Source organism: Callorhinus ursinus, unplaced genomic scaffold (genome assembly GCF_003265705.2).
Source record: "Callorhinus ursinus isolate GAN/ISIS: 27379988/994484 unplaced genomic scaffold, GSC_fseal_2.0 scaffold13, whole genome shotgun sequence".
In the NCBI taxonomy this organism is placed as follows: Eukaryota; Metazoa; Chordata; class Mammalia; order Carnivora; family Otariidae; genus Callorhinus; species Callorhinus ursinus.
Window position 1 is genome coordinate 38,349,218 of NW_027397075.1, and position 15,134 is coordinate 38,364,351.

At 35.3% G+C, this 15,134-nt stretch overlaps 1 protein-coding gene across 3 annotated transcripts in view; it reads left to right on the top strand.

The window, feature by feature from the left end:
* Window positions 1–15,134, top strand: part of TPR (translocated promoter region, nuclear basket protein) — a 67,965-nt gene that overhangs the window by 27,188 nt on the left and 25,643 nt on the right. For all 3 annotated transcript variants that reach the window (XM_025877494.2, XM_025877497.2, XM_025877495.2), the window contains exons 26-36: window positions 3,520–3,723; window positions 3,827–4,011; window positions 4,435–4,582; window positions 8,082–8,219; window positions 8,311–8,442; window positions 9,459–9,589; window positions 11,355–11,565; window positions 12,562–12,705; window positions 13,040–13,238; window positions 14,365–14,570; window positions 14,777–14,838. In XM_025877494.2, coding sequence (XP_025733279.2) covers window positions 3,520–3,723; window positions 3,827–4,011; window positions 4,435–4,582; window positions 8,082–8,219; window positions 8,311–8,442; window positions 9,459–9,589; window positions 11,355–11,565; window positions 12,562–12,705; window positions 13,040–13,238; window positions 14,365–14,570; window positions 14,777–14,838 — 1,760 coding nt within the window. The remainder of the gene's footprint in view (window positions 1–3,519; window positions 3,724–3,826; window positions 4,012–4,434; window positions 4,583–8,081; window positions 8,220–8,310; window positions 8,443–9,458; window positions 9,590–11,354; window positions 11,566–12,561; window positions 12,706–13,039; window positions 13,239–14,364; window positions 14,571–14,776; window positions 14,839–15,134) is intronic.

Here is a 15,134-nt window from a genome sequence, read left to right on the forward strand (position 1 = left end):
TAGCTTTGCTTTTCTTTTTCAAGATTGCTTTGGCTATTCGGGATCTTTTGTGGTTCCATACAAATTTTAGGGTTGGTTGTTCTAGCTCTCTGAAAAATGGTTCTAGCTCTCTGAAAAATAGGGATTGCATTAAATGGGTACATTGCTTTGGGTAGGATAGACATTTTAACAGTATTTGTTCTTCCAATCCATGAGCATGAAATGTCTTCCTATTTTTTTGTGTCATCTTTAATTTCTTTCATCAGTATTGTATAGTTTTTAGAGTACAGATCTTTTACCTCATTGGTTAGGTTTATTCCTAGGTGTCTTACGGTTTTTGGTGCAGTTGTAAATGAGATTGATTCCTTGATTTCTCTTTCTGTTGCTTCATTGTTGGTGTATAGAAATGCAAGATTTCTGTACATTGATTTTGTGTCCTGTGACTTTACTGAATTCATGTATCATTTCTAGCAATTTCTTGATGGAGTCTTTTGGGTTTTCTGTTAAGTATTATGTCATCTGCAGGGGCGCCTGGGTGGCTCAGTTGGTTAAGCGACTGCCTTCGGCTCAGGTCATGATCCTGGAGTCCCGGGATCGAGTCCCGCATCGGGCTCCCTGCTCAGCGGGGAGTCTGCTTCTCCCTCTGACCCTCTTCCCTCTTGTGCTCTCTCTCATTCTCTCTCTCTCAAATAAATAAATAAAATCTTTAAAAAAAAAAGTATCATGTCATCTGCAAATAGTTGAAATTTTGACTTCTTCTTTGCCTCTTTGGATGCCTTTTATTCCTTTTTGTTGTCTAATTGCTGAGGCTAGGACTTCCAGTACTGTGTTAAATAACAGTGGTGAGAGTGGACATCCTTGTCTTGTTCCTGATCATAGAGGAAAAGCTGTCAGTTTTTCCTATTGAGGATGATATTAGCTGTTGGTTTTTCATATATGGCCTTTATTATATTGAGGTATGTTCCCTCCATCCCTACTTTGTCGAGGGTTTTTATGAATGGATGTCGTACTTTATCAAATGTTTTTTCCACATCTATTGAGAGGTTCATATGGTTCTTATCCTTTCTTTTATTGTGTGTATCATGTTGATTGATTTGCAAAATTGAACCACCACTGCCGCCCAGGAATAAATCCCACTTGATCGTGGTGAATGGTTCTTTTTGTTGTTATTGTTAAGTTTTATTTTATTATGTTAATCACTGTACATTACATCATTAATTTTTGATGTAGTGTTCCATGATTCATTGTTTGCGTGTAACACCCAGTGCTCCATTCAGTACGTGCCCTTTTTAATACCCATCATCAGGGTAACCCATCCCCCCACCGCCCTCCTCTCTAGAACCCTCAGTTTGTTTCTCAGAGTCCATAGTCTCTCATGGTTCGTCTCCCCATGCAATTTTCCCCCCTTCAGTTTTCCCTTCCTACTTTTTTTTTTTTTTTTCACATACAATGTACTCTTTGTTTTAGAGGTACAGGTCTGTGATTCAACAATCTTAGACAATTCACAGCGTTCACCATAGCACATACCCTCCCCAATGTCTATCACCCAGCCACCCCATCCCTCCCACCCCCCACCACCCCAGCAACCCTCAGTTTGTTTTCTGAGATTAAGAGTGAATAGCTCTTTTAATGTACTGTTAGATTCAATTTGCTAAGATTTTGTTGAGAATTTTTGCATCCATGTTCATCAGGGTGTTGGCCTGTAATTCTCCTTTTTAGTGGGATCTTTGGTTTTGGAATGAGGGTAATGCTGGCCTCATAGAATGAATTTGGATGTTTTCCTTCCATTTCTATTTTTTTTTTTTTTTTTTGGAGTAGTTTGAGAATAGGTATTCACTCTTCTTTAAATGTGTGGTAGAATTCCCCTGGAAGCCATCTGGCCCTGGACTTTTGTTTGTTCAGAGATTTTTGATTACTCATTCAATTTCTTTGGTGGTTATGGGTCTGTTCAACTCTTCTATTTCTTCCTATTTTCAGTTTTGGTAGTTTATATGTCTCTAGGAATGCATCCATTTCTTCCTCATTACCCAGTTTGTTGGCATATAATTTTTCATAATATTCTCTTACAGTTTGTATTTCTGTGGTGTAGGTTATGATCTCTCCTCTCACATTCATGATTTTATTTATTTGGGTCCTTTCTCTTTTCTTTTTGATAAATCTGGCTAGGGGTTTATTAATTTTATTAATTTTTTTAAAGAACCAGTTCTTGGTTCCATTGATCTGTTCTACTGGGGTTTTTTTGTTTTTATGTGATTTATTTCTGCTCTAATCTTTATTTCCCTTCTGCTGGCTTTAGGCTTCATTTGTTGTTCTTTTTCTAGCTCCTTTAGGTATAAGGTTAGATTGCATATTTGAGATTTTTCTTGCTTCTTGAGGTAGGTCTGTATTGCTATATACTTCCCTTTTAGGACCGCTTTTGTGGCCTCCCACAGGTTTTGGACCATCGTATTTTCATTTTTACTTGTTTCCATGTATTTTTAAATTTCTTTAATTTCCTGGTTGACCCATTCATTCTTTAGTAGTATGCTCTTTAACCTCTATGTATTTGTGGTCTTTCCTCATTTTTTCTGGTGGTAAACTTCAAGTTTCATAGTGTTGTGGTCGGAAAATATGCATGGTATGATTTCAGTCTATTTGTACTTGTCTAGGCCTGACTTGTGACCTAGCATGTGATCTGTTCTGTAGAATGTCCCATGTGCACTCAAAAAGAATGTGTATTCTGCTTTAGAATGAAATGTTCCGAATATATCTGTTAAGTCATCTGGTCCAGTGTTTTTTTCGAAGCCATTGTTTCCTTATTGATTTTCTGCTTCGATGATCTGTCCATTGATGAAAGTGGGGTGTTAAAGTTCCCTACTATTATTGCATTATCATCAATGTGTTCCTTTATGTTTGTTATTGTTTTATATATTTGGGTGCTCCCATGTTGGGGCATAAATATTTACAATTGTTAGATTTTCTTGTTGGATAATCCCCTTTATTATGATACAGTGCCCATCTTTTTTTTTTTTTTAAGATTTTATTTATTTATTTAAGAGAGAGAGAATGAGAGACAGAGCACAAAAGGGAAGAGGGTCAGAGGGAGAAGCAGACTCCCCGCTGAGCAGGGAGCCCAATATGGGACTCGATCCCGGGACTCCAGGATCATGACCTGAGCCGAAGGCAGTCGCTTAACCAACTGAGCCACCCAGGCACCCCGAGTGCCCATCTTTATCTCTTGCTATAGTCTTTGTTTTAAAATCTATTTTGTCTGATATAAGTATTGCTACTTCGGTTTTCTTTTGACTTCCATGTGCATGATAAATGTTTCTCCATCCCCTCCCTTTAATCTGCAGGTGTTTTTAGGTCTAAAATGGGTCTCTTGTAAGCAGCATATATTTTGTTAAATAGATACAACATAACTTGTAATTATTCTCTTATTTTGGTACATTTAGGTTGTCTTTTGTTATCATAAATAATATAGCGTGCATCTTTTCAGAAAATACTGACTAGCCTTATGAGTTTTTAATCTTGTATCAATGGGGGAATAATTTCTTACAGGCTAAAATAGCTGTGGAAGCTCAGAATAAGTATGAGAGAGAATTGATGCTACATGCTGCTGATGTTGAAGCTCTACAAGCTGCCAAGGAACAGGTTTCCAAAATGGCATCAGTCCGTCAGCATTTGGAAGAAACAACCCAGAAAGCAGAATCACAGTTATTGGAGTGTAAAGCATCTTGGGAGGAAAGAGAGAGAATGTTAAAGGTATTATTGTACATCATGATAGAATGTTCTAGAGAATTTAAAGGTTTGGGGTTTTTAAATGTACATTGGAAAGTCTGCTCTTATGATAGATTGTTGTTTACAGGATGAAGTTTCCAAGTGTATGTCTCGCTGTGAAGATCTAGAGAAACAAAACAGATTACTTCATGATCAGATTGAAAAATTAAGTGACAAGGTTGTTGCCTCTGTAAAGGAAGGTGTACAAGGTCCCTTGAATGTATCTCTCAGTGAGGAAGGAAAATCTCAAGAACAAATTTTAGAAATTCTCAGGTAAATCCAATAATATTCTTAATGCTTCATTTCTGTGGTATACCAACAACTGTGTAAGGCAACTATAAACGCATAAATTAGGGAAGTGGGGGTTATGTGCTATTTACTTATAAAGCTCATTCCATCCTTTAGTGGTCACTTTTGACATTGAGACATATGCCAAGTTAAAGAAATGACTAAGTTGAATCTGACGGTAAGAACTTGAGTAGATTCTTTGAAAAACTAAATGCCTTTTGATTATTTTAAAGATGTGCATTTTTAAAGCCACTGTTTATAATCTTAAAAAGCCTCATTATTATTTATTAATTAAAATATAAAGAAGTTATTGAAGTCAGTGGTTTTTGTCATCTTAAAAATATCCAAGTTTTGAAATGCTATGTTGGCATTTTTTTTATTCAAATAAAATCTTACATATTCTTGTAGATTTATACGACGAGAAAAAGAAATTGCTGAAACCAGGTTTGAGGTGGCTCAGGTTGAGAGTCTGCGTTACCGACAAAGAGTTGAACTTTTAGAAAGAGAGCTGCAGGAACTGCAGGATAGTCTAAATGCTGAAAGAGAGAAAGTCCAGGTATGTATCCTAAACTTTAAGAAAGAAGTTGTTAAAAGAGAGCTCATTTTTGTTTCTTAGGACATAAAGTTTAATTTGAAATAAGCATTTTTCCTAAACTCATAAACTATTAAAACATTATTATTATAGCAGTGATATAGCATAATGGTAAAAGACTAGTGGTAATCAGACTGCCTGGTTTTAAATTCTAGCTTCATACCATTAGATGTGTGTCTTGGGTATATTAATTTCCCTGCTCTTAAATTTCCTCATCTGTAATACTGGGATGATAATAATAAGGATTAAGTGAGTTAAAGTACATGAAGCATTTAGAAACTGTCTGGTGCATAGTGAGTACTTAATAAATTTCAGTTATCTTTATTATTATAGTTGTCACATATACGTTTGAGTAGTTATTCTTGGATAGAGTTATAGATAGAAACTGCTACAGAATACTTCTTCCTCAGCAAGGGGGTAAAAAATAGTCAAAACTATCAACCAGAAAAGGAAAAGAAGATGCTCTAATGAATGGATGGTCACAGCACAAGCTCAACTCCTTAACCCACACACCACCCAAAAGCTTATAATTGCAATGCCCTCATTCTGAGGCTATGCAGTAATATAACTTAACATCTGGAAGGAAGGAAATTAAGACCTTGAATCATTTATCGTCTTTTAACTGATAGGTAGTTGGAATGGCTGCTAGAGAAAAACCATTGAAACCCAGGGGAAAGTGAGTAGATTTATGGGATTTATGTTTCATACAGAAATGAAAAGTTTCAGAATTACATCTTGAGAAAATAATCCAATTCAAACATCTCATCATGGAAATAAACAGACCCTCCAATTCTGTGCCATTAACATTTGGAAGAAAAAGAGCAGAATCTGCATTTTTAAAAAGATTGCATATTCTCTCAGTGTTCCTTCAGGCAAATAATACTTTATAGAAAATGCCCAACTGACAAAGTCAGAGGGGAAAACCAACTCCTACCTAAAATCAGAAGAGGCAAAAAGTAACACACATTATATCAAAAGTAATACCCAAGCAAAAGGTGCCTGGGTGGTTCAGTCAGTTAAGTGACCAACTCTTGATTCTAGCTCAGGTCATGATCTCAGGTTCCTGGGATCGAGCCCCATGTCAGGCTCAGTGGGGAGCCTGCTTCTCTCTCTCCCTCCCCCTCCCACCCCTCCCGCCACTTACACATGCATGCTCTTTATCTCTAAAAATCTTTGGGAAAAAAAAAAACATAATACCTAAGCATGAACAGTGTAGATTGGCAATGCTGAGCCATAACTTTTTTTAACACATACTTTTTTTTTATTATTACATTAAAAGTCAGTAGTCTGTCAATAAAAAGGCTGCTTATGCAATTTTGTTATGTTCAACTTTACTTACAGTATGTTAAATCCTTAGAACTAAGGTTCTAAGATTAATGGAAAAGATTAATGGAAAAGAAAAAGATTAATGGAAACATCGATTGCTTTTCAGACTTGATAGTTGCTGCTTTAAAAGGTGGTCTTAATAAACATTAAGTTAAAAAGAAAAAAAAAAAACCTTAGAACACAATGAATCACTTTTATTTCAGTATGCATCCTCATCTCGGCATTTACTTGTCCTGAACAGAAAAATGGAAAAAAGCACCAATTTGCCAGGCCCACCAATTTTAGGGATGTGCTGTGTGCACTTTCTTTCTTAATCCCTGCTGAGGACCATGAGAAGCAGCAGCACCAAAACCAAAGTATGCACCAAACTCAAGGTTCTTTTTGTTCTAATTGTCAGATTCCAAACTAGATTCAAATGGATTACAAGGATGACCAAATGAGAACTCTGACTCTGTTAAAAACTTCAATTTTTAAAAGCAAAAGCAATTATAGGAAAAGAAAACGGTTCATTCAGAGGGCACATGTGTGCTTACAGGTTTCTTCTGTGGCCTTTTTCCAAGTTTAACCACCAAGAACTTTGAAAGCTGGCAGGTCTGAGTACCCCTGGTGACTGTTCTTTTCACTTTATCAAAAGTGAAGCTAAAAAACCACTTTATCAAAAGTTTGAGCTAAAGAACCACATCAGCTGACGATGACAGCAGAGGGTGGCAGGGCTGAGAACCTAGTATTCATTCCCAGGCTGGTGGAGAGGGAGTAAATGTGGTTCCAAAACTAAACAAGGGAAGTCAGAGACTTTCCTACCTTACCTGATGGCTTCTGGCCAAAGCAAGGAAGTGTCATGGAAAGTGTTGAGTAGTGATGGCACACAAAGGCATTTGAGGAGGAGGAAGGAAAAAGCAGCACCCCTCGATCAAGGTGGGGGGAGAAGATATAGGCAAAGTCCTGAATTCCTCACCAAAGGCTAATTTCAGAGGGGTTTACAATCTATGCTTCGGCCAAGGGTGGTATTGGAAAGTGAAGAAAGGACAGTGGCGTTGTGGGGGAGGGCATTATTTAAGACCTAAAAAAAGAAATCACGCACACACACCCAGCAGTAGTCCCACAGTCTGTGACCTGAAACCTTCATACCTACCCTGGCAAGCCACCCCAAGCTAGAAGGCTGTTGTAGGGAGAGAGAGAGGCAGGGAAGCAAGGGAAGGAAGAGGGAACGAGGCAGAGACCCTAGGCCGTATAATCAGCAGCAAGGTGATTGTGCCATGTGTCTTTTCACAGTTGAGTTAGATGTGCCCCACTGGTTATGATGGGACTCAATTTAAATATACTTTCCTGATCCCAGAAATTTGGCTTTGTGGACAGTGGTTACACTTGACAGGGTGATTTGTTACAGCATAGCATATATTTCAAATGGACAAAAAATTAATATTATTTACAGTATCTTAAGTTAAATTGCCTTTGAATGGGAACTTCCTTTCTAGTACTTTGAGGTCTACAAGACTTACCTAGAAAATTTACTACTGTGGAAAATGAAGACTGCTTCAGTCGAATGGTGAGGAGGGCCTTTGGTTTCTTTTTTTGATTCATTGCTGTAACTTTGGCCTGAGCCATAGCTTTAAAAAGGGTGAGGGAATAAAGTAATGTGTAAACAATGGATAATTACACCCAGTGAGAACAGAAAAGAAGTTCCTCACAATTGAACAAATATTCAGTAAAATTGCTCACAACCAAAGTGATGAAACAACTGAATGAAATGAAGAATTTCTGAACAAGGGGGGAGGGGACTGAGGACAAAATAACATCATTTTAAAACTATTAATTCAGTATACCAAGAAAAAGAATAGATAAAGATTAATAGAGATCTGGATTAATGTTTTTACCAAGTGTTAGTACTGATTATTTGTTGGTGGGATTTGTAGTATCTTTTCACTTTCATCTCTATAATTTCTTGGATTTGTTTAAACTCTTTGTAGTTAGCTTGCATCATAGAAAAAGAAACATGTAAAACTTACAAAAATTTCCATTTTAAAAGCTGACATTCAAATCCTTTTTACTTTTTGTAGGGAAGATTAGGACTGGTAGGAAAAGATAGGTCTTCACCTAATGTTGGATGTTGGTGTACACATGTGTTTGAAATCTTTAGGTAACTGCAAAAACAATGGCCCAGCATGAAGAACTGATGAAGAAAACTGAAACAATGAATGTAGTGATGGAGACCAATAAGATGCTAAGAGAAGAGAAAGAGAGGCTGGAACAGGATCTACAGCAGATGCAAGCAAAGGTTTGGAACTTACTAATCAAGAATAGAGTCATATTTAATAATAATAGAGTTTTTACATCAGATGTTAAAAAAATACTGACACTATTTTCAGGTAAGGAAACTGGAGTTAGATATTTTACCCTTACAAGAAGCAAATGCTGAGCTGAGTGAGAAAAGTGGTATGTTGCAAGCAGAGAAGAAGTTACTAGAAGAAGATGTCAAACGCTGGAAAGCACGGAACCAGGTATAAATGCAATTAAACATGGAAACCTTGATTATTAAATAATAGGGCAACATTTAAGAAGATAAAAATATTTGATTTTTTTTTTAAGAAATGGCTAATTTCCTTAAATTCCAAATTTGTGCTTTTCCTTTATTTCTAAAATATTTTTGTGCATAATAAAATGGATTTGTCTAGTCTGTTGAAGCACTTTAAAAAGACTTGTTCACTGGAAACTTTGGGTAGACAAAACCATTTAACATGGTTAAAAACTCCAGCTCTAGTTTGAAACAAAAGCTTGGAAATCTGCCTTGCCAGCTGTTAGTTACATGATTTGTGAGAGCTCCTTAATCTTTCTGAACCTATTTTTCTCATTTGTAAAAATGAAGACATAATGCCACTTTTCATTTTACAAAAAAATTTAATGTAAAACAGTCACCTGGCATCTAGAAAATGGTCTAGAATGGTAACTGTTATTATCTGTATAGGATTGTCGAATTTTAGAGCCCATTTATTCCTATTTTTGTTACACAGGCAATCTGAAAAATCAAGAAAGTAGGGTGATCTTCCCAAATCTAGATATATTTCTTAAATTTTGCTGCTCTCTTTCCTGGCTAATGGAAATCAGTTACATTTAGAATTATCTTCATATTTTTGTTTCAATTGTAATTATTTATAGGCATTTTTTTCCTTATAAATGTCACTTTAGTGAAAGATATTTAATATTAAAAGCTTATAATTTCTTTGGATTCTTTTATTTGGCTCCTTTGTAACTATTTTGAAATATTTGTTTGCAGTTGTGAAAAAAAAATGCATAATGACATTTACTTTATTTCCCTTTTCCATTTTGGCTAGGCTTTTTAGCTAAACAAACCAAAGCTTCAATCTTATTTTGTAGTTTGGTGCTTGATCACCATGTATATAAGACATTTTATGTAAACGTAATTAGATAATGGTGTTGTTTTATTAGCACATTAGTTTTATAGCACATTAGTTTCATAAAACCTATAAAACCATATTATGCATTTTTGCTACTCTAGCATCTAGTAAGTCAACAGAAAGATCCAGATACAGAAGAATATCGGAAGCTCCTTTCTGAAAAGGAAGTTCATACTAAGCGAATTCAACAGTTGACTGAAGAAATTGGGAGGCTTAAAGCTGAAATTGCAAGGTAAATGGAAAGAAGCCTTAAATTGTATATTAGTATAGGAATTCTTAAGCAAGTTTATTTCTACTCTTTACGTATTGACTCTCCAAGGAGTGCTTCCTGAGTTTAGAAAGAATGAAACATGCTGGAGCCCTTTCCCAATTTAATTTTATGTGGCTTTCCCAATTTAATTTTATGCCTTTATATATGATTATTACTTTTTAAAAATCTATACCTTTGGTTTTAAACTGTTTCTAAGTCAAAATAACTTTTGCAAGTAGGTTTCTCTTCTTTTGGTTAGTGTATATTTATGAGTATTTTGAAAGTGTTTAACAGAGGTTTTTAAATTAGAAATTTTTTTAAATGGGGGCGTCTGGGTGGCTCGGTCAGGGTGTCTGCCTTTGCCTCAGGTCATGATCTCAGGGTCCTGGGATCAAGCCCCTCATCAGGCTCCCTGCTTACCTACTCAGCCGGGAGTCTACTTCCCCTCTTGCCCCTCCTCCCTGCTCTCTCTCTCTCTCTCTCTCTCTCTCAAATAAATAAATATCTTAAAAAAAAAAAGAATTTCTTTAAATGAACTTATAGTGAACTCTTACCCTTTGAGAGTTAAGAAATTTAGGGGTGCCTGGATGGCTCAGTTGGTTAAGCATCTGACTCTTGATTTCAGCTCAGGTCACAATCTCAGGGTCATGGTCCCAGGGTCATGAGATTGAGCCCTGCATCGGGCTCCACACTCAGCCAGGAGTCTGCTTGCTTTAAAAAATAAAGTTAAGAAATTTAATATTAAAATTAATGTTTCTGATTTACCTTCTTAAAGTTTTTATGTCATTTGTTTATGTCCGTCCCTACTTCTATAAAGCTTGACAGCTTACAGATTTTTCTGATCTATATTCTCTTTTTTTTATAACAGTCTGGCATTTTGAGTAGGAGAGATAATACCTAATTTCAAAGATGAGGAAACTAAGATTCAGAAAGGTACCCAAGGTCACAGTTAGTAGATGTTAAACCCATACTCTTAATTCAGGTCATCTGACCTCAAATTCAGTTTATGATAAAATACAGGGGTTGGCAGACTATAACCTACATGCCTGTTTTTGCACAGCCTGTAAACTAAGAAAGATTTTCACATTTTTAAATTGTAAAAAAGGAAGAACATTGTAAAAAAAGGGAGAACATGTGATAAAGACTACATGTGGACTACAAAGCCTCACTTAACTTACTCAACACCCAGTATGGTAGAAAGAGTGTAGATCTTGATATCAGGCAGAAGTAGATTAAAATCTGTGTACTAACATTTGATTACTGTGTAAAGTTGTGCATGTCACTTAGCCACTGGTAGCTCAGGTTTTTTCTTCTCTAAAATGGGCATGTATGCCTTTATAATAAGCAAATAAAGTTTTCTAAAGGACCACAGATTCATAATTTAAGGAATTATCTTTTGGAGTGTGTGTTTTAGGATTTCAAAACACCAAACATAGGGGCGCCTGGGTGGCTCAGTCGGTCAAGCATCTGCCTTCGGCTCAGGTCATGATCCCAGGGTCCTGGGATAGAGCCCCGCATCGGGCTCGCTGCTCCATGGGAAGCCTGCTTCTCCCTTTCCCACTCCCCCTGCTTGTGTTCCCTCTCTTGCTGTGTCTCTCTCTGTCAAATAAATAAAATCTTTAAAAAATAATAAATAAATAAAAAATAAAATACCAAACATACTAAAGCATACAGTAATATAAAGGATTTTAAAATTTTAAAAAGTCTCATTTATCTTTCTCTTTTACCCCATTTTTTGTTTGTTTAGATCAAATGCATCTTTGACCAACAACCAGAACTTAATCCAGAGTCTAAAGGAAGACTTAAATAAAGTAAGAACTGAAAAGGAAACCATTCAAAAAGACTTAGATGCCAAAATAATTGATATCCAAGAAAAAGTAAAAACCATTACTCAAGTCAAGAAGATTGGGCGTAGATACAAGACTCAATATGAAGAACTTAAAGCACAACAGGATAAGGTATTTTGAAGTAATTTTCCCTCTCTCTATATATATGTTCATATATGTGTATATATATATGTAATTTTTGGCATACAAAATTTTGTTTTATATACATAAACATTTATATACATATTTATAAACACATATAATGATTCCTCAAAGTCTTATTTCTTTATAATTTTTATTATTGGTCTTTAAAATGTGAACATGAGTATAAGCTTACATTGATATCTTTATTTGGTTTTAAAGATTTTCTCTTTAATATGCCTCAAATTACACTCTAAGTTCATAAAGAAATTTAGTAAATGCTAGGTATTTTTAGTTCAGTTTTCCAGTCTTAGATATTGTCCCTTTTCAAACCTGTTCTTGGAACTCACTGCTGATTAAAATTGTGTATATCAAAAAATGATAGTTCTTTATAATCAGGCTTTATTTATAGTGTTACATCAATAGTGTATGTTAACCACCTATCAAAGAGAATTTTTTAGTTCTTACTACATTTTGAATCTGAATAAATTCCCAGAAGTAAAAAGCTTGTATGTTGACTTAATTTTACATATTTAGCACGTGTTAGATTAGAAAATATATTTTAAAAATCCAAAATTCTTACCCCTTGGTGTTGACTGCTATTAGCACTTCATTAGTGCTAATAGTATGCTTTTCTTAACATATGTGTAATGTGTTTTTCCAAAGAAATAAGATCATTTGTGTATTTTTGTATCCTGCTTTTTCACCTTACTCATTACTGTGAAAATAATTACTATGTCAAACATCCATCTACAATGCAGCATCATTTTGATTAGATGGTTAATATCCAATTGTATGGAAAACCCTAACTTATTTAACTAATACCTTACCTTCAGGCAGTAGAGTTACTCCATAGAAAATTGATTTATGAATACCCTTTAAGATAAATTTCTTTGCATAGTTGTAATTATTTCCTTAGATGAACTTTTAGATGTGGAATTACTAAGTATAAATGTGAAAGTACATTATTACTGCTTGTCATCTTAGGTCATGGAGACCTCCGCTCAGTCTTCTGGAGACCACCAGGAACAGCATGTCTCAGTCCAGGAAATGCAGGAGCTCAAAGAAACCCTCAATCAAGCTGAAACAAAGGCAAAATCACTAGAGAATCAAGTAGAAAATCTGCAGAAGGTATAAGTGTGAGAGTAGTGAAGACTGTATGTCCCTAATTCCTTGCTTGTCAAATACTTGAAGAAGTATATGTTAAACACTAACTCTTTCTCTTGTCATATGGAAATATATAATCTTTTTTATGTATATTTATCCTTTATACATGAATGACTCATGTATATAAGTAGTATCCAATCATCAAGTATCCACTTTAATGGTGGTTTGACCACCATTTTACATTTATACTTCCATTTAATCTAAATAAATTAATAAGTTACATTTTAATTCTGTCTGACATACAGTTTATATTGATTGGATTGAATTACATGGTGAATACTTTGCTTTTCTTTAAAAGACATTATCTGAAAAAGAGGCAGAAACCAGAAATCTGCAGGAACAAACTGTGCAGCTTCAGTCTGAGCTTTCACGACTTCGTCAGGATCTTCAAGATAGAACCACACAAGAGGAGCAGCTCCGACAGCAGATAACTGAAAAGGAAGAAAAAACAAGAAAGGCCATAGTAGCAGCAAAGTCAAAGATTGCACATTTAGCTGGTAAATTTCTGTATATGCTAAAGTTTGAACTTTGATAGTGAAAGTTGGCTATTTGATGCAGGCTTAAAATTAAATGGGAAAGAAATAAGTAAATACTATAAAGTGATTTCTGTGTGTGTGCTTTAAATATTAGGGTGGGATGCCTGGGTGGCTTAGTTGGTTGAGCGACTCTTGATCTCGGCTCAGCTCTTGATCTCACAATTGTGAGTTCAAGCCCTGTATTGGGCTCCACACTGGGCGTGGAGCCTACTTAAAATATATATATAAGGCTTATTTAATTAGACACAAAATTAAAGCAGTCTGAATTTTCAAATGATGAGGATGTCTCTCATCTATTTATGAAGTCTTTCCTAATTGTTGGTTAGTAATAGGAAGTACTGCTGTCCTGCTTTGTTGTATAACTGTTAGTACCTTCTGTTGGTGATCCTTTGGGTCTACAGTGTGTTGTTCAGAGGCCTACTGTAAACTCCTACATATCATTGGATATTACCAGCCCAGTGATTTTTATTTGCCTCAGTTCTCTGAGGGGCCCTCAAGCCCTTCAGGGAGAATATCATGCCCAGTTTGTTAAGGGCCCAGAGCTGCAATGTTCTGGACCTTACTGCACCTTGCTTGCTGTTCTGCTTAGTGAGTAGGTAAATAAAATGCCCAATCAGCTAGGTTTTATTGTAAGCAATTTTTAATGATCTGTAATACAGTGTTTCAGCAATTTCATTAAAAAAAAAGTTACCTAATTATTTTTTAGTATGTGCTTTAGATTATATGGAATGAAAATTTGGCAGTTTTGGCAATTTATAATATCTTTGTATTTTTAATAATATATTGAAATACTAAAGGCCATGTAAAAGGACTTCAGACTGCAGTTTATGGATGTCCTTTATGAAATCTTAGAGAAATTTACATATTTTTATGTTGTAGTAATAAGTACATTTTATATTGGAGTAATACAGATATATTTAGAATTTTGCTTATTCAGATATATTGTGTATCAGGATTAATTGTAGATACTAAAGCTCAGGAATAGAATCTGATAACGACCTTAGTGTACCTATTGAAATGCACAAATGTTCTTTATATTCCAGTGTTTGATTATAATATTAATAGAATCACATGGTTACTTCTTTAGGTGTAAAAGATCAGCTAACTAAAGAAAATGAGGAGCTTAAACAAAGGAATGGAGCCTTAGATCAGCAGAAAGATGAATTGGATGTTCGAATGACTGCTCTTAAATCCCAGTATGAAGGTCGAATTAGTCGCTTGGAAAGAGAACTCCGAGAGCATCAAGAGAGACACCTTGAGCAGAGAGATGAGCCTCAAGAACCTACTAATAAGGTGGTCAGCTAATTCTGTGTGTAGATAACAAATCATTCTGTCCTTGTACATATTACTTGAAGGTATCTGGTGACTTAGAAGCCTTTGTCAGTGAATTGGCTAAACACAGTATACAGAGAGAATTAATAAAAGTAAAATATTTTGATAGCATTGTTTAGTGACTTTTGTAGGTCAGGCAAAGTAATCCATAGTTTTCTTTTTAATAGGTCCCAGAACAGCAGAGACAGATCACATTGAAAACAACTCCAGCTTCTGGTGAAAGAGGAATGTGAGTTTTAGTTCTTTTACAGTTTATTAATCTATTTTTTCTTTTAAAGTCAGGCAAGAGTTAGTGATCTTTGGGGAGAAAACAAATCTATGTTATAAAAATATGTACTAAAGAGCTGTTTATCTGTGCAAAGCTTCACCATGTAGTTGCCAACCCTTTTTTCCAGAACTCTTGTTTCTAGCATACTTTCAGTCCTATCAGGTAGAGCTTTGTGACAAAAATCAAGGTATCTTTCATCTTTTCGACTTCTAAGAGGCTACTGATTTTCTCTGTGATATTATGTGATAACAAATTTA